This window comes from Channa argus, chromosome 9, assembly GCF_033026475.1.
Source record: "Channa argus isolate prfri chromosome 9, Channa argus male v1.0, whole genome shotgun sequence".
In the NCBI taxonomy this organism is placed as follows: Eukaryota; Metazoa; Chordata; class Actinopteri; order Anabantiformes; family Channidae; genus Channa; species Channa argus.
In genome coordinates, this window is record NC_090205.1 from 9,391,852 (window position 1) to 9,415,605 (window position 23,754).

The window sequence follows — 23,754 nt, forward strand, 5'->3', positions numbered from 1 at the left end:
GGTAATATTTTGTTACCTTTGGACAGAGAAGTTAAATGTTATAACCTGCTTCCAGTCTTTAAGCTAAGATAAGCTATTCTTCATGCTCCAGTTTTGTTCTGAGCAAACTGACAATACCAATCTTCATCTAACTCTGAGCAAGAAAACAAGCATCTGTAAAGTAAACAACAGATGCTGTTATTTTTCTGGGGACAGCAGCTTCTTATGTCAGCAATATCATTTTTTTTTTCAGATTATTATTTTTCACCAAGATTATTCAAATACTGTGCTAACGCTCAGATCTGGAAACAGTTGAAATAGAGCAGATTAAAAAACATCTAAAGCAACTTTAATTGTTTTTCTCATTTCATCAACAAAACAACAATAGAAAATACAGAGAAAAAGGTTCTGAATCCAAAACAGCACAGTGGAAGAATGAGGTAAAGAAGAGAGGGATGACAGAAGGAAAAGATTCACTTGTCTGACAGTTATTAGTCCAGCGCTTCTGCTCCAGGACGGAGGGATTAGGGGTTTTTATCTCCTCCTTCTCTCTTCTCGCTCTCTGTTCCTGTCTCTGTTCTCCTTATTCCTCTCTCTATCCCTCTGCTTATCTCGCTCATTTTCCCTCTCTCTCTTTTCCTCAGTGTCTCTCTCCCTCACTCGCTCCCAGTGTCTTTCCCTCCCTCTGTCGCCCTCTCTCCCTCTTTCTCTAACTTGAGCGTCCATTTTTTGTCTCCTCTCCCTCTCTTGCTCTTCCTCTTCTTCTTCCGCTCTTTCATCTCGTCTGCTCCGGCGGGTGCCCTCACGCTCACGATCCTCTGTCTCACGTGCACGGTCTTTCCCGTTCTTCCTCGCCTGCTTCTCATCGTCACTGTCATCTTCGTCGCCGTCATTCTTTTGTCCAGATCGCTTCTTGGCAGAGGGTTTATTCTTCCTCTTCTTGTCCTTCTCTTTCTTCTTCTTCTTCTCCTCAGGTTGTTCTTTCCTCTTCTTTCTCTTCCTGTGTTTGGTGTCTGAGTCTGGAAAACAAGGAGAGGGGGAAAAAAAAAGAAATGCGGTAATCTATCACAAACTCATTAGACTGTTTCTACACTGAGGGCAGCTGAATTCAGGTCAAAGAAACTGCTCCCTGAATCCCTGGACATCTTAAAAGTCTAACTGAAATCAAATTTAATCACCCCTTTATAGCCACCATTTTTTATGTTTTTCTATAACAAAAAGAACCAAAACACTTTTCTGAAATGCTTTGCTTTTAGTATGTCACTTCTTTACTACTGTAGTTTTCCTCATGTAGATCACCCCAAATAACCTGCAGCCTTTTGAACATGCAGCAGTGATACTCTTTCCCAAGAAAAGCCATAGTTCATTGGAAGTAAAACAATGAATATGTTTAAAGTGTAAACTGTCTACTTTAATTTAATCTATGAGAAAAAAAAACAAAACAAAAAAAAAAACAGTACAAACCATGAATAAAATTTTAATAGAAAGAACTGGTCGGGGTGTGTCGAATGTCCAACTGTCTCTGGGCAAGACACTTAACCCCAAAAAGCCTACCCCCATCACCAACTGTGCAGTGCCGGTCCCAAGCCCAGTAGAAAATGGGGAGGGTTGCATCAGGAAGGGCATCCGGCATAAAAACTGTGCCAAATCAACATGCAATGCACTGCTCTGTCCCATATTGACAGGAGGATTTAAAGCGAGCGAACTGGCATATTGATGACCTTTCTATTACTTGATTGCCGTTATAGTTGAGTAATAGAACATTTTTTGTAAACAAAACACTGTATGGGATACAGTTTTCTATCTTGACTGAAAACGAGGGTGGAGTTTCATACGCGAGGACGCTTCTCATGCAGACATTCTCATATGTAACACATGCGTTAAATACAACACCAGAGTTTATATGAGAATTTTGGGCTAGCAATTAACAGTAGACAGTGATTTGGTACCTTGGTCAATTTTGGGAAAACAAAGAAATTACCTCACAGTGTGCGGATTTATTTGTTAAAAGTTAACTAGAACATGACATAAATATTTGTGTTCTGAAATCACCAAATATGATTTTTTTATTAAGACACCCCTGCGATTAGTGAATAAGGAAATAAACTTGTGGAGCAGCTTCTTCTCTCTTAGTCTGAGCAAGGGTGGAGCTCAGCCAGGTGTGCCTGTCTGCAGCAGAGAGGGAGCAGACAGCTCAGGTAAAGTCAAAGTTGCATCCTAACTCAGCTGGACAAAACCAGTGATTGTTTAAATCGTTTAACAAGAAAAGCTAGAACTTCAGCTGTGCCTGCAGTTCCCCATTCAACGTCATGTGTTCACCACAATGAATGTGTTGGTTAATCGCTAACTGCTACGAACACGTTAGCTTACATCCACCTAAAGCTGGAAGTCATTAAAAGCTGTATGTACTGCACGTAATGTTCTAACTTTTCAACCTAATGTTTCGCAGGTTCTGGTGGACACTGAGACAGTCACACTCCAAACCAGGCAGGACCCTGTAACAGCTGCAGCTGCTAGCAGATAGACCTATCAGCAGCAGACAGCAGAGGACAGGGATTGTCTATTCTGTTACAGTAACAAAAGTTCAGTAGAGAAGAAACATAGATTCCAACACATTCCTTTAACTTAAATGGAACAGCAAAGTATGCAGAGCATATTTTGAATTATTATATTGAAATATAAATGACTGCTGAATTATTATTTTTTAGTAAATAATAGTTATATTATTAGGTTTTACTATAATATTATAGGTACTTTAAAAAGGGCTTAATGGAAAAATAAGCGAAAGAAAATCAACAAACAAAAAAGTTAGTTTTTCTACAAGCAACATGACAACACTTGTCAAATTTTCTTTAGCCTTGTGAGAGTCAAAGTCTTCAATTTAAAAGTGCAAAAAAATATCCCATGATTTTGACACAATTTCCTTTTAACAACATACCTGAGCTGCTGCTGCTGGAGGAGGAGTCCGAGTCTGAGGATTCTGAATTTGAGTCACTGGATGAGTCTGAGGAGGAGTCAGATGAGGACGAGGAGGATGAAGATGACGAGGAGGAGTCAGAGGATTCCACTTCCTGGTTCTGAGTCATGATCATCTTTGGAGCATTCTTCAAATGTTCCCTCAACTCATCCCTAGGAGAGAGACACAAGTTTCAATGTAACTCTGTTCAATAAAGGCCTGAAACATCACGACTGTTTGTGTTTTCTCAGCTTAGAAATATTGTGTTTGTTGATATTTGCGACCTTGGTGCAAACAGTGACATTTCTTTTTCTTGTGACTCTGTACATTAACAATGTCTGTGCAAGAATTCATACACATTTCACAGTTAACACTTGTCAAATATACTCTTCAACTGTAAAAACAAACTTTTATACTTATTTTGCCATATTAATCGGGGAGACCTTTTGGTCCCTATTCGGAAAGTAATAATGGAATGTTCATCATAACTGATGATATATTTTTGTATGTGTTGTGCACGTAGAGCATGTGTGTGCCTAATATGTTGGTATTTGTCTCTTACGTCAGTCCTCCCAGTCCAATTGAGGTGAAGAAGTTGATGGCGAAGCGAGTGTTTCTGGGATTATCACGAGGAAACAGACCTTCAAAAAACACTTGCAGAGTCCTGAAACACAGACAGACACACGCACGTGCTTAATATGATGATTTGGTTGGATGGTTTAACCCATTGCTTTGTTATCAGCAGACAAACTGTGGTTTGTTCATAATTTGGCTCCTAAAATCATATGAACTGTCAAAATGTTTCAAAAGGGAGTAGAAATTACTTTAAACCACTAACAACTGACCTTTGCCACATCTCATCAGGAGCTTCTGTACTATTACCTTTAAAATGTTCTCAGAGTTCTGTTAATCTGCTGAAAAACTAAGTTGTCTAACCTTTGGATGTTATAGCCTCACAGGAGCTTTAGCTTTTGAAAGTTAACAGAATATTTGTCAGAACTTTGTTAAGGGTTTGACTGGACTGTCCATTACAGCATCAAAGTCACTTATCTTCACTAACATGTATCAGCTTTTAGAAAGACTGATCAAAAGAAACCATTTGAGCAAAAAGAATAAAGCAGACAATAGTTTGAATAGTCTGTGTGATCAATCTATCACTGTCGTCTTTTTGTGTGTGTTTTGTCCGTACGGGTCTTTGAGCCTCTGGTTGAGTTTGGGGAGGCCCATGTAGGCACAGAGCTCCTGAAAAAGGATTTTCACAAAGATCCTGCTCGATGATGTTGTGGTCTCCTCACTCATCCTGATGCACTCCAACACCTGTATGAGAGACATGCACAAGATACAGCACATAGATTGATGTATGTTTAATGTGAGAGTGGTCAGACTGGAATTAATTTATGTGATGTGTTAGTGCACGTGTGTGTGCTTACACTCCAGGGAACAGAGTCTGTGTAGAGCAGGTGAGCAAACAGTCGGGCCACATTTCTCAGTTTGTTAGTCTCCAGTCGGTGAATCGTTTCGTACTGCTCTGAAAAAATACCCTCAAAACTTTCCATGTACTCCTTCTTCAGCAAACAGAACCTCTACACAAACACAATCAAACAAACACACAGTTAACAAGGGCTTTCTTGGTCTGAACAGTAAATCAATCTAGACCATGTGTAACTTACATAAGAATATATTTTTGCTTCTGGTGTGATTGAACATAAAAGAGTGTGACTGAATGTGCCCACACACACACACACCCTTTAGTACACATTCTAGAGTACACAGTTAATACTACATTAGACAGTGGCTGAGCCATCTGCGTGTACGCAATTACTCTGCCTTATAATGTATGATTTTGATATCATTTTCTCACACTTCCAAACCCTTAAAATGATGTGGTGTTTGAATTACATAAATGGCGACTATTCAGCTATTTGATGAGTGGATCTAAGGACCCTGGTTCGAAGTCAAATTATCACAAAATGTAGTTATGAGGTCTCAGTCCATTACACCTATGAGGATTTGATTCTGATTTTACATAGAATTACTTGGTTTCTCCAAATAAATCATGATATTGGCTATTTTGGTATAATAACCTATTAATTAAACAATTTATAGATATTTTAAAATAACTGCTGTTTAATCTTTCTCTAGGTTGTGCCATATGACGCATCTTTCTTCTCTCTGTCTTATGTCCAAGCAGAGTTAGTTCTGCTCATGCAGCTCTCTTTCCTTCCAGTAATTTCTATACTGCAACGTAAGCTTATTTACACACTTGTATGGATGAAAATATTGTGACTACAGTTTACAGCACACGTTTCTCTATATCATTTGATTCATGTAAAATTGGAAAAACTGATTTGTTTTCTTAGGGAAGTTAAAATCTAAGGAGAAATGACATATATTCAATAGGTTTAACATGATCAACTATAAGCTTTTTGATGTTTGGACTTGAGGAGACAAGTTTTAGTTTCAACCAGCAGTGCTGTGATCTCGCGATTTCCCCTGAAGAAAACAGGATTCAGGAAGATAAACAGTTACTGAAGATACTAACCTAAAGTCAACGCAGAAATAGTCTGTCAAAATAGTGATTTACGTGTAACTTATGTGTCAATGTGTGAATTATCGTGATTTGTATTCCAAATGAGAATATTGATCAGATTTAACTATGTAACTTCAGGTTGTTCTTTGAATGTGTGGTTTTCATAGCTTTACAAATCTTTTATCTATCTTTTATCTTAGAGTGTGTGTGTGTGTGTGTGTGTGTGTGTGTGTGTGTGTGTGTGTGTGTGTGTGTGTGTGTGTGTGTGTGTCTCTCTCACCCCGGCCAGGAGGCCGAAGAACTTCTCATAGGTTCTCTGTTGAGCGCAGCAGTCCAGGATCATGTTGCACAACTCTTTCTGTTCGTGCATAAACATAAAATTATATTATTAACAACTTATTACTACAGACAATAACATTTATAATAAAACAAACTTGAATTGTGCCCTGCAGTGCACACTTTGTCATATTTGTTTGTTTAAAGAGAAGATTGAATAAAATATCAATTAAAAAATAAAACCCTTTTTAAAACAACATTTCAAACCTAAAGCTGGCTCCTTAATCTTCCTGAATAGTTGATGCTTTTGTCAACCCCACTGAATCTCAACTTCACATTTAGGGTTCCATTTCAAAGTCAATGTGGTGCTGTACATTGTTCCAATATTTATGAACGGTAGTTTCTTTTGTGCTACCACACTTTAGATTTTAGACACAACCAAACACTTTTAGAGTTATTCTATGAGAAGAAACCCATTTCTCTAAGGCTTAACACAGAAAAGTTTCCACATTTATCCTTATTACTGTGTGTGTGTTTGCATTACTGAACCTTCTACATTAGCCAAGTGTGTGAGTGTGTGTGTGTGTACTCACTGTCTGACTTTCAGGAAAGTCCATCTTGATCAGTTTGTGAGCACACTCCTCAAAGTCCAAACTACAAGAAACAAACAGTCAGTCGATGTACAGGTGGGAGCTTGTGTAAAAACTGGGTGTGCACATTAGTGCATGTGTGTAATTTTTTGGGTATTTTCTTCATCTGTTTCAGTATTTCATCCAGTTCTCCAAACCTGTGAACTCTTCTTCAATGAAACCATGGTAACTGGGCCACACACACTTTAAATACTGTCCAAGTCTATCAAATATAGCAGAAGCTGTAAATAACTGAACACCCTGAGAGACAACTGAGTCACTCTGTGTGTGTGTGTGTGTGTGTACACACACACACACCTTTCTATGACTGTATGGACAAAATTTAGTTTACAATATTTTGGCCAATCTTCATAACTTTAAAAGGCTTGATTTTTGGGATTGATGAGGTTAGACATTAAATGTGGTAGTTCGGGTTAGGGTAATGGGCTGGAGAATGCAGTATGCTAATCAGCATCTTCCCATTGATGTAAAGTAGTGTGTGTTATTACCTGGACTGTATAGCGAGGTAGATGGTTCTTCTGAAAGCAACAAGATTGACTTCTGTCTTATCAAAGATGGTGACCTTCTCGTCTGAGAGATGAGGAAAAAAGTGACACTTTTTTCAGCTATTTTCAAGGTATTATAAGTAAAAATCAAAGCATTATCAATTTAATTTAAGAACATATGAATGGTCAGTATGCCGTCTCACCTTCTGCGCCCTCCTCATTCTCCTCTTCCTCATCTTCTTCTTCATCGCTGCCATCTCCATCCTCACCTGAATCGCTGCTGCCCTCATCCAAGATTTCTGACAGGAACAGGCAATAGCTAATTGGTCAAATTGGCAGGAAGTTAACAGCTGATTTGAGAATGAAGTTTGTACGTAATCTCACCTCTTTTAAGAGTTTTGTATTTCTCCTCGTTCTCGAGGAAGTCTGGGTCCATCTTAAACACATCTGAATGAACAGACAGACACAGATTAGGACGACGTACACACACTGTATTTATTTCTGAAGAGAAATGTAAAACCAGGGAGACCACCCGCCGCCAACTCCCACTGTTATATCTTACTGAGGACATCTTCAAGGTTGTACTCATCATCCAGTGGCAGCATGTGGGTGAACTGGTCTTCCTCGTTTACCAGGTCCAGGCCCTCTGGGATCACTGGATGATCTTTAAAACCGTCCTTCCTGATGGCAAACATCACCTCAATCATGTACTGCACCCTCTTGTCAATGGCTGACTCATGAAGGACGTTCCTGAGACGCTCAAATATGGCTGAAAAAAACAAACAAACAAACAAACAGGTAGAATATCTAATTAGCTGTATATATAGGACCTATCTTTTGTACTTATGTGGTGGAATATTTCATGTCTATTTAACCTTTTATGATAACAAGTGTGCTATGTTCCACTTGAACGTCTGGGAGTGATTATGTCTCACTGTTTAACTGTAATTTTTTGAAATTTAAGAGCTGAACCTGTAAACTAATACAGCATTAAATATTAAAATATTAAATTTGAAATAAAGAATCAAATGTTCACTTGCTAAATTGTGGTATTTTGGATTATTTCTTTGAACAAGTTAATAAAACAGTAGAAACGAAGAAAAACGAGCTTGTAACCTTAACTGCTTTTTCACGGGAGACATGAAGGGCTGGGCAGAGAGTTTTTTTCATTTGTAACTGAGATGATCAGCTATTATCCTCATCTCTAACTATGACGTCAACAAAGATAAACAGCCAACAGTTGCAGCTGCTGTGTACCGTTGATTCCTCGGGGGGAGACTTCAGTCAGTTTGAGTCCACACTCCTTCAGGAAGGAGATGGCGACTTCCACACTGTCATCAGTTGGTCGCTCCAGCAGAAGAGTGAGCATCTCAAGACACAAAACCTCATGGGCCTAGGGTGAGAGATATATGAGAGACAGAGAGAGAGAGAGACAGAGACACAGAGAGAGACAGAGAGAGAGACAGAGAGAGAGACAGAGATAGAGAGACAGAGAGAGAGAGAGAGAGGCAGAGAGAGAGAGACAGAGAGTGAGACAGAGAGAGAGAGGCAGAGAGAGAAGTAAAAACCCCTTGTTAGAGGTAAACGCCATCACTTAAACTCTCTTTTAATGTTAGATCAGAGAAGGAGACCTACCACGTTCTGGTTAATGAGGTGAGCCACAAATTTTGAGGCTGTCAGGCACTGTTGCTGTTAAACAAAAGACAGACACATCTTAATACATCACTAATACTGCTAATAGTAATATGGTTATATTGATCAATCTTTTATATTTGGGATTGATGCAGAATCACAGATGACAAGAACTGTGTTTCTTTTGTGAAGTTATTTTTAACCCAACAGTTGTTGTTAATTCACAGATACAGTCAGACTAGTACCTTGAGGTTGCGGCGGTAGCTCCTCCTGAAGGCTAATATGAGGCGTTTGAGGATCAGTTCTCCAATCTGAGGGAACTTGGAGTTGATGATAGCCACAACAGCGGCATAGACATGAGTGAAGATCGGAGATGCAGCCTGTGCCTGCAGCACTGAACGAGCCAGCAGACCTCTAACAGACACAGTTATGGCGTTTCAATCAGACAGGACATAACTCAAGACCCTTGAACAAGCTCAGTTTTACATCAAGCTCTAATATTAACATGGAACTGTATTTTTAATAACTAATTTAAGTATTCAAGAAAGGTTTTAGATGTTCTGATAATTTGAATATCAAGTGTTACTGTTAATTAATGGTGTGTGTTCTTCACCTGCCCCTGACAATGTTCTCCTGCAGCAGTTCCTGGATGATGTTTACAATGTTTGACACGTTGACTTTGTTAATCAAACCATTGATAGACTTTTTCAGAGCCTCCCAGCTCATCCTCTGATAGGCCAGACTGCAATCGGGTAAAAACACACATTATACAGAGCTGTTTAAATAAACAGCTAAACAAGATTTTCAGAACACAATCACCTTTGTTTGGTTAGTCAATGTTAAATCATAACTCATCAAAGCCTATGGTCAAATCTTTATAAATCCAGTTGCACAGTACTCAATGTCTCGGTGAGGAGTGCTCAGTGTCTTTTAAGATGGCTGAACCAGATCATGTGTACTGCCACTGAGTGTGCTATGGGTACATCTCAAGTCTTTCCACACTCCTTGCTCACTCCAGAAGCCTTTCAAAGAGTGTTGTCTGAGGAGCAATAACCAAGGATATACAAGACGCTTTTTACAGGATTGACTTGTGTCTTTAAATGAACTAAGAAAGCACCCTCTTACCTGCTCTTGTCAGTGATTTGCTGCTGCATCATGCGCAGCTTGGCAGGGGGGATGTACGCTCCACCGGTCCTCGTCAGGATTGGATCAAGCTCCTCCTTCTTCTTCTTGACTGGAGGCTCATCAGCTGCCACGGGTTCCCTGTCAGGTTGAGAGGAAGCAGAGCGGCCCCGCCTCCTGCGATCTGCCTCTGCATCCCAATTGGTCCGGCGGTCAAAACGCCCATCCCTGTTGTCACGGCGATCATCATAACGATCTCTGGGGAAAGCAGAGGGATGAAAAAAAAGAGGATGAGGCAAATTCTTAAAGTTCAATTCAGCTACTTGTGTTACTACTTTAAAAACGACTAAAATCTTAAAAACAATCACTATGCCTTTGGCGTACTCACATTTTTTTTGGGTAAGAAATTCTCTCGTTCTTAAACAAGGCTAGATTAAACTACAATTTGCTCTAAATGTGTTTTTTCTTGAGCCCCATTCAGATGGTTATGCTAAAGTGGCAGAAGTACACAAACTTAAAACTGTAAAGTGAAAATAATGTCAAGTTTTTATACTCCAGAAACAAACCAATACCAGGGCTGCTTGAAAGAAAGAAAATATAGAAAAACAAACACCAGAGCATGTGCATGAAACATGGCTACATCCCAAGTGTTTTAAACTGAAAAGTGGTTAATAATTTTAATAAAACATCAACATTTATCCTGTTTGTATAAGAACCTTCATCTGCAAAAAGTAACTGTAGTAGAGTAAAAGTAACATGTGCACAAGCTATGTGCATCTCAGTTACCTTGCATAGCGTCCTCGGTCATAGCGTTCCCTGTCACGGTCTCTGTCTCTGGATCTGTCTCGTCCCCTAGACCTGGATCGGTCTCGTCCTCTAGACCTTGACCTGACTCTCTCTCTGGATCCATCTCGTCCCCTAGACCTAGATCTGTTTTGTCCTCTAGATCTGTCTCTTGCTCTAGATGTCGATCTGTCCCTCTCTCTTGATTTGTCTCGTCCCCTAGACCTGGATCTGTCTTGTCCTCTCGAGCTGACTATCTCTCTGGATCTGTCTCTTCCACTGGATCTGGATCTGTCTCTTCCCGTGGATCCATCTCTTTCTCTCGATTTGGACCGGGAACTGTCGTGTCCTCTGGATCTAGATCTGTCTCTCTCTCTGGACCTGGATTTGTCTTGCTCTTTGGAATTGGACCTGGATTTCTGGAACAAACAGACAGTGTCAGAGGAATTTCCTCTGGTCTCAACAGGTTAAAATGATATGCGTCGACATCTGACTGCAGAATGGACATGAACTCCTTAGAGAAAACTGGTCCACTATGCTGCCATTTTTAAAAACCCAAATTTAGCTGAATAAGAGACAATGCAGAAGCTGCAGTTTTGCTCAGGATTCAGCCTGGGTAAGGGTCACATTAAGTAATAGCCTGCAGGTACCGAGGGAGTTCGTGCCAAGATGACAGGAATGGACACAAAGCTCTCTTCCATTTATGAGACTGTCAGTCATCAAGCTGCATCTTTATTCTATAGAGTATTCAGTATTTTCTTCACTGCTCTTTCTCATAAAGCAGGCCAGCTAATATTAAACCTGACCATTCCAGAAGAGCCATGAAAACTGACCAATCAAGAATCAGAAAATCAAGGTACATTATATATAGGTAACAAAACTTAATTTATATTGCTACTTTTTTTACTTGCACATGTGAAACGACTGTCATAAGAAACTGCATGTATAATAACTTGAAGACTTCTTCGCTCTACCAATACAAAAAAAAAAGAGACCACACTTAAAAAGATATCCAGTAAAAGGATAATAATAATTATCATTAAATTATCTTGGTGAAATGCCAGTGATGTGCACATCACTTCTTCCTTACTTTAATCTGAGCCACACTGCTTCTAATCTTCCTCAGCACCCCATTATGTTCGTCCTCATCATCGCTGCTGCTGCTGCTGTCAGAGCCGCTGGATGCAGGGCTGCGGCCCACAGGACTGGTCTGAGGGGATGTCTTCTCTTTGGGGCTTCTCTTACCAGAGCCAGCCTGGTGGGGCCTTTCAGCTACTGGACTGGATTCATCTTCTGAAGGGCCTGAAAATAGAGATAGTGATGAATATTAAAACTATGGCTAGTACTACTAATTAAAGATAAAGTATTGTTAAAGTTGGTTTTCGTCACCGCTGTGTTTTCTCTGTGCAGGACTGGGACTTCGACTTCTGCCCGGAGAGTCCATACCTGAATAACACAGACATGGTATCACTATGACAAATAGGTATGATAACAGGCATCCAAGATTACAGGTAACAATTGTATTATCAATTTCAGTGTATTCAATGTTCAATGTATTATCAATGTCAAAGCGGTCATTTTAAACATCTAGTTAAAGGACCACCAACAGTTCAAAAATACATAAAAATAATTGAGTATAGAATCATAAGAGAAAAATCTTGGAGATCGGAGACTGTGCTGAAGAAGACACTGAACAGAATTCAGAATTTTCCCCACAATCAAACAACAAGTATTTATCTGGTTGTCAGTAAATTATAATAAAAGACCAAATCAAAGACTGTCTTTGAATGTCTCTAAATAAGTTTATAATACATAATAATTACATGGTAATATTTTCCCCACTGTGCACATGGTAGGGACATAAACATACACATTCAAAAAAACAAAAACATTTCATTATTAAAACAGTAATTACCTGTCCACAACAGTTTTAAGCAAACTTAATTCAAACAGTAGAAAAGTAACCATTTCTGGACTACATTCAGCACAATATTCTTTACTCTAGAGACGAAAGCAGTTGATCTACTACAGCTTTACTATTATCAACAAGTCCCATATTAGGACTGAAAATCAATTAATTCCATCTAATTACTGAAATGAGTCTGTAACTGTCTAGAAACATCTATTAACGCAGGCATAGACAAATACGCTGGTCTTATCTGTTAAGTGGACATCTTCAAAAGTCACATCCCTTCATTACAACATGCCCTGTTTTGTATTTTAGCCTACACCAGGTCATGTCAAGGTTCTTAACCAATACACATTTTAAACGTCAGTACGAACAAGGAGAATGATTCCAGCAAGACAAAACTGTTTCATTGTTCATTTAGACACGTTGCTGTTATTATGTAAACAAACAACCTGTGCATTTCTTTTGGGCTAATTATTTAGTCAAATGATTTAACCAGTATTTGCAACACAGTGTGGTTCCAACTTCCAAATGTTCGTTTGGGGCCTCGTGTAAATCTCACGTTAAGTCACACTTCCCGAAAACAGCAGATAAAAAATTATTCTGGATGCTACCGTTTTGGTTATTTGGGTGAACTGGGTATTTAGAAACAAAGTAGTGTGTCCGGGGAGATTCGGGCACAACAGTCACTTTAAAAGGAGTTTCCCGCAACAGTTTAGCGGCTAACGTTAACGCTATTATTGTTAAGCGAACGGATATAGTCATACATGTAAGTTTGAATATCAAAATTAATAGTTTATAGATTAACTTAGCAAAATTGTTCTAGCAACAATATAATTAGTATTTATGAAACTATTTTCTCACGAACGAATGAGTTTTATCGCCATGTGTGCTGGGAAGTAGAGTTAGCTAAGCTGATAATGCTCTGCTGGCCTAGCTAAACTGCTTTTTCTTATCAAGCAGTGGGGAAAACCAAGTGAGTTCCTCTTCTCCGATATTGATGACAAATTCTTTCTATTGTCTCCTTTTTACGTTTAGATGTTAACTTACCGTTTTGTTTTCTGAATGTTCTTCACTCTGTTAAATCAGTGTCGTTCTTTTTTGTGGCGGAAAACTTCCTTACAGTGACCGTCAAACACTTCCAGGTCAGGCACAGTTTCCGGGTGTCAAAATAAAAGTCCTTATGTTTAAAACAGCGCCAGTGGTCGACGTTATAGTGGTAAACGTTAAACTCAGTTTCGCTTCCTGGCTTGGACACCTGGCGGAGCGGGCTTCCCCTCTGTCAGCATTGCAACATTGGCACTTCCTCAATCTGTAAATTACCGTAGATCAAAAGTAGACAACGGTGTATTTCCTAAAATGAGGAAATATGCCCACCTAGGTGGTAACTCCATCTGCAACCACCTTTGTGTTTCATGTGCCCCAACTTCCACTGTATTTAAAGTGTTGTGTTCTGAACAAAATAAGGTTTTGATGGATTTAATTTTTCCTTGTTGCCTCTTAAGGTTTTTAGATGGGACTACATTGGCAAAGTCAAACACAGAAGGATGCCTAACTAAAACAATTAGAAGTGTCATGTGAAGAGTGTAGCATTTATTTAGAACAAAATATGGAATACCTATTATTTATTAATATGTGAGAAAAATCCCATCTGGCTTAAGATGCCCCCTGGGGAGAACCATCCAGGTTATCGTGTTCTCGTTTTATCCAAGTACACACGTGGTTATCAGTGTGTTCTTGGCAAAACAAACACACCCGCGACGGAAAATTCATGCACTCGAGGGCGCAATGTGCACGTCCTTTACCTGTAGAGTACTAATAAAAGATGTATATTTCTCACACACTTAATTCTGAGGATTGGGTAGGATTGACAGAGAAAGAGAGGGGGGGTCTTTCAGGAGGACTCTAACCCCCCTTACAAATCTTAAATTAACTTATTAACAATCTGTTTGGTATGACCATCCTTTGCCTCAGTGCCGTCACCCTTTCTCCTTTCTCAAACCAATCTATAATCTTTCACGTGTCATTCTGATTGTCTGTAATGGGAATTTATTTTGTTGCCCTGTTCATTTTTTAAAATATCTAATGCACGTCTGTCTGTCCTGGAAGAGGGATCCCTCCACTGTTGCCCCTCTTATGTTTTTTCAAAGTACTTTGAAAAAAGCAGTTTGATTGTTCCACACATCTTGGAGAACTTACAATTAAAAAATTTAAAAAATAAATCAAAAAATCTTTATTCTCCTTTTGTAATCCCAGAATGTTTTTCTTGTGGCTCCAGAAAGGAATCTGGCAGTTTGTTTGGGCTCATCACACATCAGATTGAATATGGAACAAATTTGATGCCTCCCTGATGATAATCCATGATGACTTTGAATCCTAAGCCATCTGATATAATAGTGGCAGTCAAGCTACAAATGCTGATAGAAGCTGAAGTAGCGATTTAACACTAAAGATTTAGACTCAGTGTGACTCAATTCTCCAAGTGCTGAAAGAAGTTGAAAGGTCAGGAAATGTGTAACAATACCTCATATCTCATACACATATATTTGGCTTTTATTGTAAAGGAAAAGCAATTTATTTTTTTTGAATCATGGTGTGTTACTGCATTTTTCACTCTTATTTGCATTCTTTTTGTGCTGTTTAATGTCTTGTTTGTAGGCCTACTCCTTTCTAAACAGGTTGTATGAGAAACTAAATGAATAAGAAATGCAAATCTGTGTGGAGTAAAATGTAGCATGAAAAACAAATTACTATTAATACCTCAATTGTACTTCAGCCAATACAGGACATGGGTGTTGCAGCTCAGGAAAAGGTGTGAGCTCCAAGTACTTTCTCCATCTTTGTATACTTATTTAATACCAGAAACTGCTTATGCAACTGGGGAGCGTACTCTCACACACACTCTCACACACTCTTTCACACACAGTGTCAGAAGACATCACTCACCTGTACTGAAAATAAATACATCTTTATTATTCTCATCTCTACAGAGTGATCCCTCCCCTGCATCCCCTTGACAAGACATCAGTATAAAATACAAATCATCATTAATAGACATTAACAAAACATATTGAACACCAACAATTAGACATTAAAGTGTAATTAGAAGCATGTAAAGTATCCTTGATCAGTAAAAAAAATAATCCAATAAAAAAAAACACATACAAGAGCCTCAGCGCTCACAGTATGTGTTCCAGCAGAGCAGAGTTTGTGATCAGTGAAACTTGACAAAAGTTTTCCAACAAACACAATAAACAGTGATGATAATTTACAGTTTAAGGTCAAGTAGATAATAATTAGGAGCATGACTAAAAGACAAAAAGACAGCTCAGTTTGCTTATCAAATGTGTGTGAACGCTCCAAATCATTAGTAAGTGAACCTTTGAGATTAGATTTTCTATTGCTCCCCAAGTTCAAGAATGAACATACACAGTGTTCACCAGATAATTTAAAATTTCTAATGTGAGCCTGGATGGACATTTTTAGAATTATTGTTCCATTAAGAAGATTTAAAAAAAGAGGTATTTAGGGGCATGTTTGCCAGTTTGTTACTGAGTCCTTGTTTCACCAAGCTACGAAGATGTCTTTTGTCCTTAGTATGTGACATTATATACAAAAACCTATGAGTGATGACAAAGATACAACACAGGCTTTAATGCAGAGAATAAAATAATATAGTGAATAATTCCACGATCAGTTAGGTAATTAATTGATTCATTTTTGTTAGACATGCAGGTACACAGTTTGTTTCTGTGTTTTAAAATCTGAAATGTTAGCAGTGATTTAGTGGTAGTGATAATTTATTTAAAAAACAAATCTCAATAATTAATAAATACATTTATATTATTGCACACAGATTTGCTATAGGACAGTGTTAAGCTAACATGCCAATGCAGCTAAGGTTTAGGACACACTGCATGCTTGTTACGCCCCTCCATCTGACCTGTCATTAAATCATCATCATCATCGTCACCATGACAACTTACTGAAACCTGCTACTGCTGCTGATCTAGGCCTAAATGTTGATCTCTAGACACACGATGTGAATCACTAACGCCATCATGTAACCATCAAATATAAAAGGAACAGTCCAACATCTGTAAAAATCTTTGTGTTTACAACATGTTTAGCCTAGATTAGGTGCACAAACACCCAACGTGAGTGGAAACTGCTCGCCTACACAATCATTAATGATCACAGTCTAACTTCTAACACATTCAGAACTGTTGCACTTACATGTTGGGAAGTTAGCAGGACTAAGAAGACTATGGATTCTTAACAATCAGAGACGAGTAATCACCTGTTCCTACAAGCACCGCATGAAACCCACAGAGAAACAGAGAGGACAAATGCAATGTCACCCAAACTCAGTGATCAAGGCTGGATTTAAAGCCTGAAGGTACTGAACAAGTGCTATAATCTTTTCTCGCACACAAACACAATCCAGACTGTAATACCAACCTGTACAGAGCACAGTGTACCATACATTGAAAAACACAGAGAAAAGGAATTATAATAAAAAAGTGAAGTTATTGTGATTTCAATAACTTTCAATCAGTAGAGGAATGAAAAATAACATTAAGTAATGACAACAGTGATGATGATGATGATAATAATAATAATAATAATAATAATGAAAAAGGAAAGATGACCTCATGATCCTTTGAAGGTAAAACTTAGCCTCTTCTTTAAAGTGTTTATATCAACCTGAAATGTGGATGGATGAGTGGCCTTAACATTCAAAGAGATTTTGACAATCAGCAGACTCTTAATACAAAGGAATAAAGGGATAAAGAATGTGGATGTATGAAAAGACAATTTAAGCATCTGTGGTATTGTTACAAGGAAGTTGGTTACCTGTATGGTCTCCCCCCTCTCTCTCTTCATGCAGAAGACAGTCTTGTCTTAAACTGTTCAGTTACTCCTCTGATCTTTAGACTAACAGAGACATGTTTTCCTGTTTTAAATCTTTAACATGTCATATTTTCTTGTTATGAGCATCAAATCACTGTTAAATTCACATATATTATATTGGAGCGAAAGCAGAGTTCTCAGGCACCAATTTTGAAACTCTGAACTAAAGAGCAGCACGATGAGAACAAAGGTTGTTTCCAACTTTGAGTGTACCCACAACAACTACTGACTACATTTCACCCTGATCAGTTTGTGAATAATCCATAGTTTGAGTAAGCTAAAATGTTTTAGGTTACCATTATATTATTGTGGACTTTCAATGTATTTCTATTACCTGGGCAATGAGGAACATTGGAACAAGATGTCTGATAGATGTCAAGATGTCCTGATCTAATCTCAGACTGTGATCACATAAAAAGCTGGGATTAGTAGTGGTAAAACAGTATAGCAGTATAGCACTGTTAGTGGTGGTAGTTGTAGTTTAAGGCCAGACTTTCATTTAAAACAGTTCAGAAAAAGAAAAGAGGTTGGGATAGCACATTTCTGATTCCTCACTGGGAAGTGGATGCTGGACCTCATGTGGGCAGACTGGTTCAGACTGGTTTCCAGCACACAAGAACCCTGCAGACAGTGGAAATAGGCTCTTCGTGTTCGTTTGAAGCTGCACCCTCGCTCTGCTGCTAATGATCATGCTCATTAACATGTAGGGCCACAGGTGGGGTCGACGTGGTTTATCACATGTAGTTGTTCATTTCATCATCAGTGTTACAGACATACAGTGTTACAGACACATAGTGTTCCACACAGACAGTGTTGCTCAGCTATACAGTGTTACAGATAAACAGGTATGTGAAGGGTGAAGGAGAAAGGGTGGTGCTCTGCTGGTGATATTACTACAGGGGCTGTTGTCTGGTGGGCAGGGGTGACCTCCGTGGTGACACAGCAGCCAGCAGCTCACTGTAGATCTCCTGTCGGACCTCCTGTGCCACGCTCTCCCGAATCTGCAAAGTGGAGACAGAAGTAATGAAACAGATTGGGATTAACATTTATCTGCATTAGTAGGCTATTTAAAAGTAGCTATAACTGATAGGCAGACAGATTTTTCTATAGTAGGGGCTGGTAGTTTTCAGGTCTTTACGCCAAACATAAGTAATCATACATTTCTCCAGCTTCATATTTGCCATATAAACCACCATGGCCAACCAGTCCAGCATGAACAGCCAAAACAACAAAAACACACTATGACACAATATACAACTTAATAGTTTTCGCAGGTCTTTGCCCACCTCATTTTACATGATCTCATTACTCAATGGGACAGTCTTTTGTTTCCCACAGTCCTTTTCCACCTTACCACAGTAATGCAGTTTTGTGCAGAGGGCCTTAAGATGATTGAACATAAAAAGCATTTATGTGACTAAATGACTGAATGTCAAAAATAATTCTACGCACTGACCAAAAAAGGGAAAACAAGCAACATGCAGAAACAACAAATGGATAATTAGCTGAGGTTTTGTGATTGTCGTGTGACAGATACTAACTGAATTCCCACAGTTTAAACAATTTCTTCAAACAGAATTATGCAACTTTTCTAGTTATTTGACTTTAAAATGATTACACATCTTCGGAAACTGAATGGAGACACTTTTGCCTTGTGTGTGTCCGAAATTTCTCTGAAACTCAATAAAAAATAACCTATTTCACCATAAGCTATCGTATCGTCAGGCATGAAACACTATAGTCAGATTATGTGAAGGTAAAACAGTGGTGACCTTCTAAAGAAGCCTGTAGGGTTGCATTGCCAGGACAGTCTTGCAACATTTACCAGTATGAAACAAAGTCTGATCTAGTAATTAATACACTGAAATTTAAACCATTCTTGCATTTAAAAAATGTTGGTAAAAGAGCTATTGTTGTCAGAGAAAACTACCCAGTAGGTTTGAAAGCGTTGATTTTTTACATGGGTCACTTAGATTTTGTTTAGTCAGTTTGTTCATCACTCTTAATTTGAAAAACAAACAAACCAAAAAAAAACAAAACAAAACTCTGCATTAAATGCAGTTGTTAAAAATAGCAGTAAATTCAGTGGAACGTAAGCAGCCTGTCTGGCCTCCATATAAGGCAGTTACAAAAAAGCTCAGTTTTCCTGTCAGACGGCTCCCATCCCCTGCATTCACAGCTCCACGTCTTGTCTTCTCGCTCCCTTTTCTGACAGCCACAACTGACACACATAAAAAAATCATTTTTATCCTGCTATTAGTCTGAGAAATTTAGAGAGGAACACTCACACATACTCCAAATACTATTTTTACTCTGCATTAGATCCTTTTTACATACATGTATCCTTCTTTAGGAATTCTATGTCTAATGTTTTGTCCATGTTTTTGGTTTTTCTCTATGCTGTACAAATAACTGCTATTTGTTGCAGTGATTATTAATTGCAAAAAGTAAAGCTGCTGACTGTTACCTCTCTAAGGAGATGCTGCAGGTTCCCCACTCTGAGTCCTCCTCCTGCTGCTCCTGTCTCCTCTGATACTTCTGTATCAACTCTACCTCCTTCTCCATCCCGCTCTGCCTCCTCTTCCTTTCCCTCCTCAGTTTGTGTGTTGGGTCGTCGAGGGAGGGTGGGGGTTATGTTGATTGATGCTCGGTACGTGCCTTGTCTCTGCTCACTGTCTCCTCTTTCTCCTCTCCCCGGACTGGAGGACCGGGAGGAGAGGTTGGTGGAGGGAGTGTTACCATCATAGCTGAGCTCTGATTGGAGGAAGAGTTGTTCTCTGAGGAGATCTGACACCTGTACAGATAAAAAAGGTCATACATCAAGACTTTAAACTTTAACATTATTAGCTTTAAATGTGCATGTGTTTGTGTGCTGACCGGCTCCATGGCTCTCAGTGCTGAGGCAGTAGACAGACTGTCAAGACTGCTGTCTCTATGGAGACTCTGAGGACGACAACAAGATTGACAGCATCACTACATGCATCAGGTTTGTCTGTATAAACATCAATCACTAAGTATTAAGGACTTAAGTATTGTACCTAAGTACAGTTTTAAAGTACTTTTACTCACACACTCTGAAGAACTCTAACAATACAACCAATAATAGCAGATTTGGATTCTAATAGTAATGAATGAACAGATAAATGCTGATGCGTGATGGGTTTACTCTTTTTTAAATTAATTAGTGTTGCCTTAGTACTTTTACTATTGTACTTTTACTAAAATTAATCCCAGCACCTAGAATTTGTAGTTGAGAACATTCTTTTATGTAGTACTTCTACCTGTTGAGTATTTGTTCAGGCAAATATTTTTACATAAGTATTGAGTTTTTGTACTTTTGGCATCTGTGCTAAAAACCTAAACATCTGTATTTGTCTAAGTTAAGTGTATTTATACAGTATATACGCACAGTATATATGCACTGTGCTGTATACAAACATTACATTTTGTGTATTGTATTTGTGTGCCCTAAAGTATGTGTTGTGTACATACCCTGTGTTGTGTGTGATGTGTCAGCTCCAACAGTCTGTCTTCCAGCTGTTGTTCCAGCTCCTGCAGTTCCTCCCTGACCGCTGACCTCAGAGACTGAAGCTGCTCCATCTCCAGCCTACACACACACACACAGACACACACACACAATTATCTTTGTATCACACTGTATGATGTGAACATTCCAGATTAATGTATAGTGAAACATGTATCTGTTTGCTGTTATGACTCACCTGTCACCAGGACTCAAGTGTTTGTAGACCATAGCCTGCTGTCGGATAATTGACATCTCCAAGTCCATCATCTGACTGCGAAATACGTTCAGACTACGCCTCTTCTGCTGAAACTCTGCCAAAGACTGAACACAGGAGGGGGAGAGAAAAAGAAATACACTTTAAATACACAACAATCACACCTAAATGGAAACAGTCTCAATACTTCACAGTATAAATATGTACATTTTGAGTTATACAATGCTGAGATAATTTATTATAGTTGTGAATACAGATTGGTGGAAAAGATCTAAGTAAGGAATCAATTAGAGAATTTGTTCTACCTTTCAAGAGAACTTGTATGTTTGTGTTTACGTCAGGGAGGACCAGTAAAAGCTACTGCATAGTAAGTAAAATATAAATAGTCTTTCCCTGCAGGAACTATTGCAGCTACATGTTGGAACCACATATTTACCTGTTGCACTAAAACAAATGCAGGAAAAAGCAACAGAGGTAAATTATGGAGGTGTTGAGGGATGATTTTACCTGGTGGCTGGGAAAAGTTGCTCTATGCTCACTCAATGTATCTGGAGTGTCGGATCGGTTCTAGACAAAGAGGACAGTGCTTTCAGGACAGTAGGTTGAACAAAACTTAGTATTAGCCTCAAAATATAGAATTACTGTTAACTATTACAAGGGTGCAAAGGGTGTTAGAAAGGCATTTTAACGAGTTTTAACAAGACCAAAGCTAAAGAAACAGCAAAAGTTAAAAAGACTAACCTGGTTCAGACTCTGAACTGTTCCTCTGATATCATGCAGAACTCTCCGCAGCTGCATCTCAGTGCTGGATGGACCCTGGTTGGATATTGGAACTGGAGCAGCAGGGGGAGTTAGCCCTGGGTGGAGGTTGTGACCCGGCCCAAAGGCTGTGCCCATGCCTGGGAAGAATCCTGGAGCTGGTGGAGTAAGTCCTTGGACAAGACTGTGTTCTGGAGCCAACGGTGGACATTGACTGATGGGATGAGGAAATGCTGGGTGTGGGCTCATGGTGTAGCCATGGTAACCCAAGTATGGTGAGGCAAATGGTGAGACGTGAGGAGCAGCATAGTAAGGTGAGTGATGACTTTGTGGATAGCTGTAGCCATGGTAGTGCATCATTGGGGATCCAGGATGTGGATTTCCAACACCAACATGGTGAGGAGTTGTGGAAGTTGAGGGCTGAAGCAAGTTAGTGAGGCTGCCATGCTGTGAGATTGTGGGAGTTGCAGGGTGGTGGAGACTGGTCAGACTGGAATGATGACTAGGGCTGTAGTGGTCATGAAGGTTAGGAAGACTAGCATATGGCTGGAGAGGGGAGGGGTACTGTGGTGGAGTATTCACAGTGTAGGTGTACGGGTTGGGATTAAGGCTAGGACTAGCACTGGGACTGAGGTTAACATACTGAGCTGCAGGATTAGGACTGGGATAAGGGAATATCACCTGTCCTGGATTCCAACTTTGCTGGTTTTGTTTGCCCCTCATGTTTTGCTCCAAGTGTCCAGGCAGCTGCCGATTGTAGGTGAGATCAGGGACACTCTGGGTGCTCCAGCTGTGAGAACGGCCTCCTATTGACCAATCAGGAGGGGGACTGGAGCTCTCCAGGGAACAGGTTGACTGCATCAGGTGTCGTGGGATTGGCTTCGGTGGGATTGGAGGTTGTGTGGAAAGCCTTGCTGGTTTGCTGTTAGAGCCAGATGAGGAGGCAGGATTAATAATGACAGTCGATAGACAGCTAGTTTGTGTTTCCTCCTGCTGCTCCTGACCATCCACCTCCTCCTCCCCGTCTTCCTCCCCCTTCTCCTCATTGTCCACTCCAGATTCCGGAGTATATTTAAATGAGTACCTAGGCTGGGTGCAGGATGCCTGGCCTCGCCCAAACTGGATCCTAACTGAGGACACGACCCTGGACGGTGAGAGAAGTGAAGTAGGTAGGGAAGAAGACCTCTGCATGGGGATGCCTCGTCTTCCTCTACCTCTTCCGAGGGTTTTGGACACCTCCCCAAGCTGTTGGTCACGTCCCTGTCCTGTCCAACTCATCTGGACCTGTTTAGCTCTTTGCAGAGCACTGAGGACTGGAGAGGATGGAGCAGGAGGACAGACCAAACCAGAATCTTTCAGGACTGCTTGACCTTCTTGAGCCTTGTCCATAACACCCACTCTTTCAGTGGGCGGTTCTGTCGATGGAGCGATTTCAGTCTGAATCTGAGTGTGTTGTGCTTCTTGGTTTTTTGCAGACATAGAGGGAGTACTGCTTTCCATTTCGGATTCAAGTTCAGAATTAGTCCTGTCCTCACTTTCAACTCGTTTCTTGGCTGCGGTGTCCTGCTGCTGCGGTCCCACAGGGCTGTTCCTGGGAAGCTGATGGGACGTGTACTGTGGAACTTGTTCTAAATTTCCATCATGCTCATTTTCTACCCTGGAACTATTCTTCCATTCAGCCTCAGCAGCACCTCCATGGCTCACCTCCACCTCTCGGCAGTCTGGCAATTCAAACACCAATTGGTCCGTTGCAACGGGTGTGGCTAAATCCTGCGACGGGTGTGATGTCACAGTGGTCTCACTGTCACAGCTGTCACTACTCTCCTGCACCTAAATACAATTCATTTACAATTATTTATCAGTAATAAAAGAAACAATTAGACATAAAAAAAAGAAGAAAAAAATCTTAGCTAAAAATGTATTGTACTACCCCGGGTAGACAGATTATAATATCAACCAGATTGTTATTATTGATGATGTAAAATTCCTATAATGCTTTTTATGTAAATATAATAAAAA

At 39.7% G+C, this 23,754-nt stretch overlaps 2 protein-coding genes across 9 annotated transcripts in view; both read right to left on the reverse strand.

Annotated features, from left to right (window-relative positions):
* Window positions 1-311: 311 nt before the first annotated feature.
* Window positions 312-13,524, reverse strand: cwc22 (CWC22 spliceosome associated protein homolog). The gene is made up of 20 exons (XM_067515652.1): window positions 13,373-13,524; window positions 11,803-11,859; window positions 11,504-11,715; window positions 10,417-10,832; window positions 9,634-9,888; window positions 9,122-9,250; window positions 8,754-8,922; window positions 8,512-8,565; window positions 8,134-8,269; window positions 7,439-7,645; window positions 7,261-7,323; window positions 7,080-7,175; window positions 6,880-6,961; window positions 6,335-6,395; window positions 5,746-5,823; window positions 4,366-4,518; window positions 4,125-4,252; window positions 3,498-3,599; window positions 2,918-3,108; window positions 312-998 (listed from the first exon to the last, which is right to left on the reverse strand). Exons 2-20 carry the CDS (start codon window positions 11,855-11,857, stop codon window positions 514-516), a joined length of 3,072 nt encoding a protein of 1,023 aa, XP_067371753.1. The 5' UTR covers window positions 11,858-11,859; window positions 13,373-13,524; the 3' UTR covers window positions 312-513.
* A 1,747-nt stretch (window positions 13,525-15,271) lies between these two features.
* The window catches only part of itprid2 (ITPR interacting domain containing 2), a 41,429-nt gene continuing 32,946 nt past the window's right edge, over window positions 15,272-23,754 (reverse strand). For all 8 annotated transcript variants that reach the window (XM_067515430.1, XM_067515428.1, XM_067515427.1 and 5 more), the window contains 7 exons: window positions 21,718-23,565; window positions 21,484-21,543; window positions 20,959-21,083; window positions 20,729-20,843; window positions 20,114-20,179; window positions 19,704-20,030; window positions 15,272-18,237 (listed from right to left, as the gene is read on the reverse strand). In XM_067515430.1, the coding sequence (XP_067371531.1) occupies window positions 18,130-18,237; window positions 19,704-20,030; window positions 20,114-20,179; window positions 20,729-20,843; window positions 20,959-21,083; window positions 21,484-21,543; window positions 21,718-23,565 (2,649 nt within the window). In that variant the 3' untranslated portion in view covers window positions 15,272-18,129. The remainder of the gene's footprint in view (window positions 18,238-19,703; window positions 20,031-20,113; window positions 20,180-20,728; window positions 20,844-20,958; window positions 21,084-21,483; window positions 21,544-21,717; window positions 23,566-23,754) is intronic.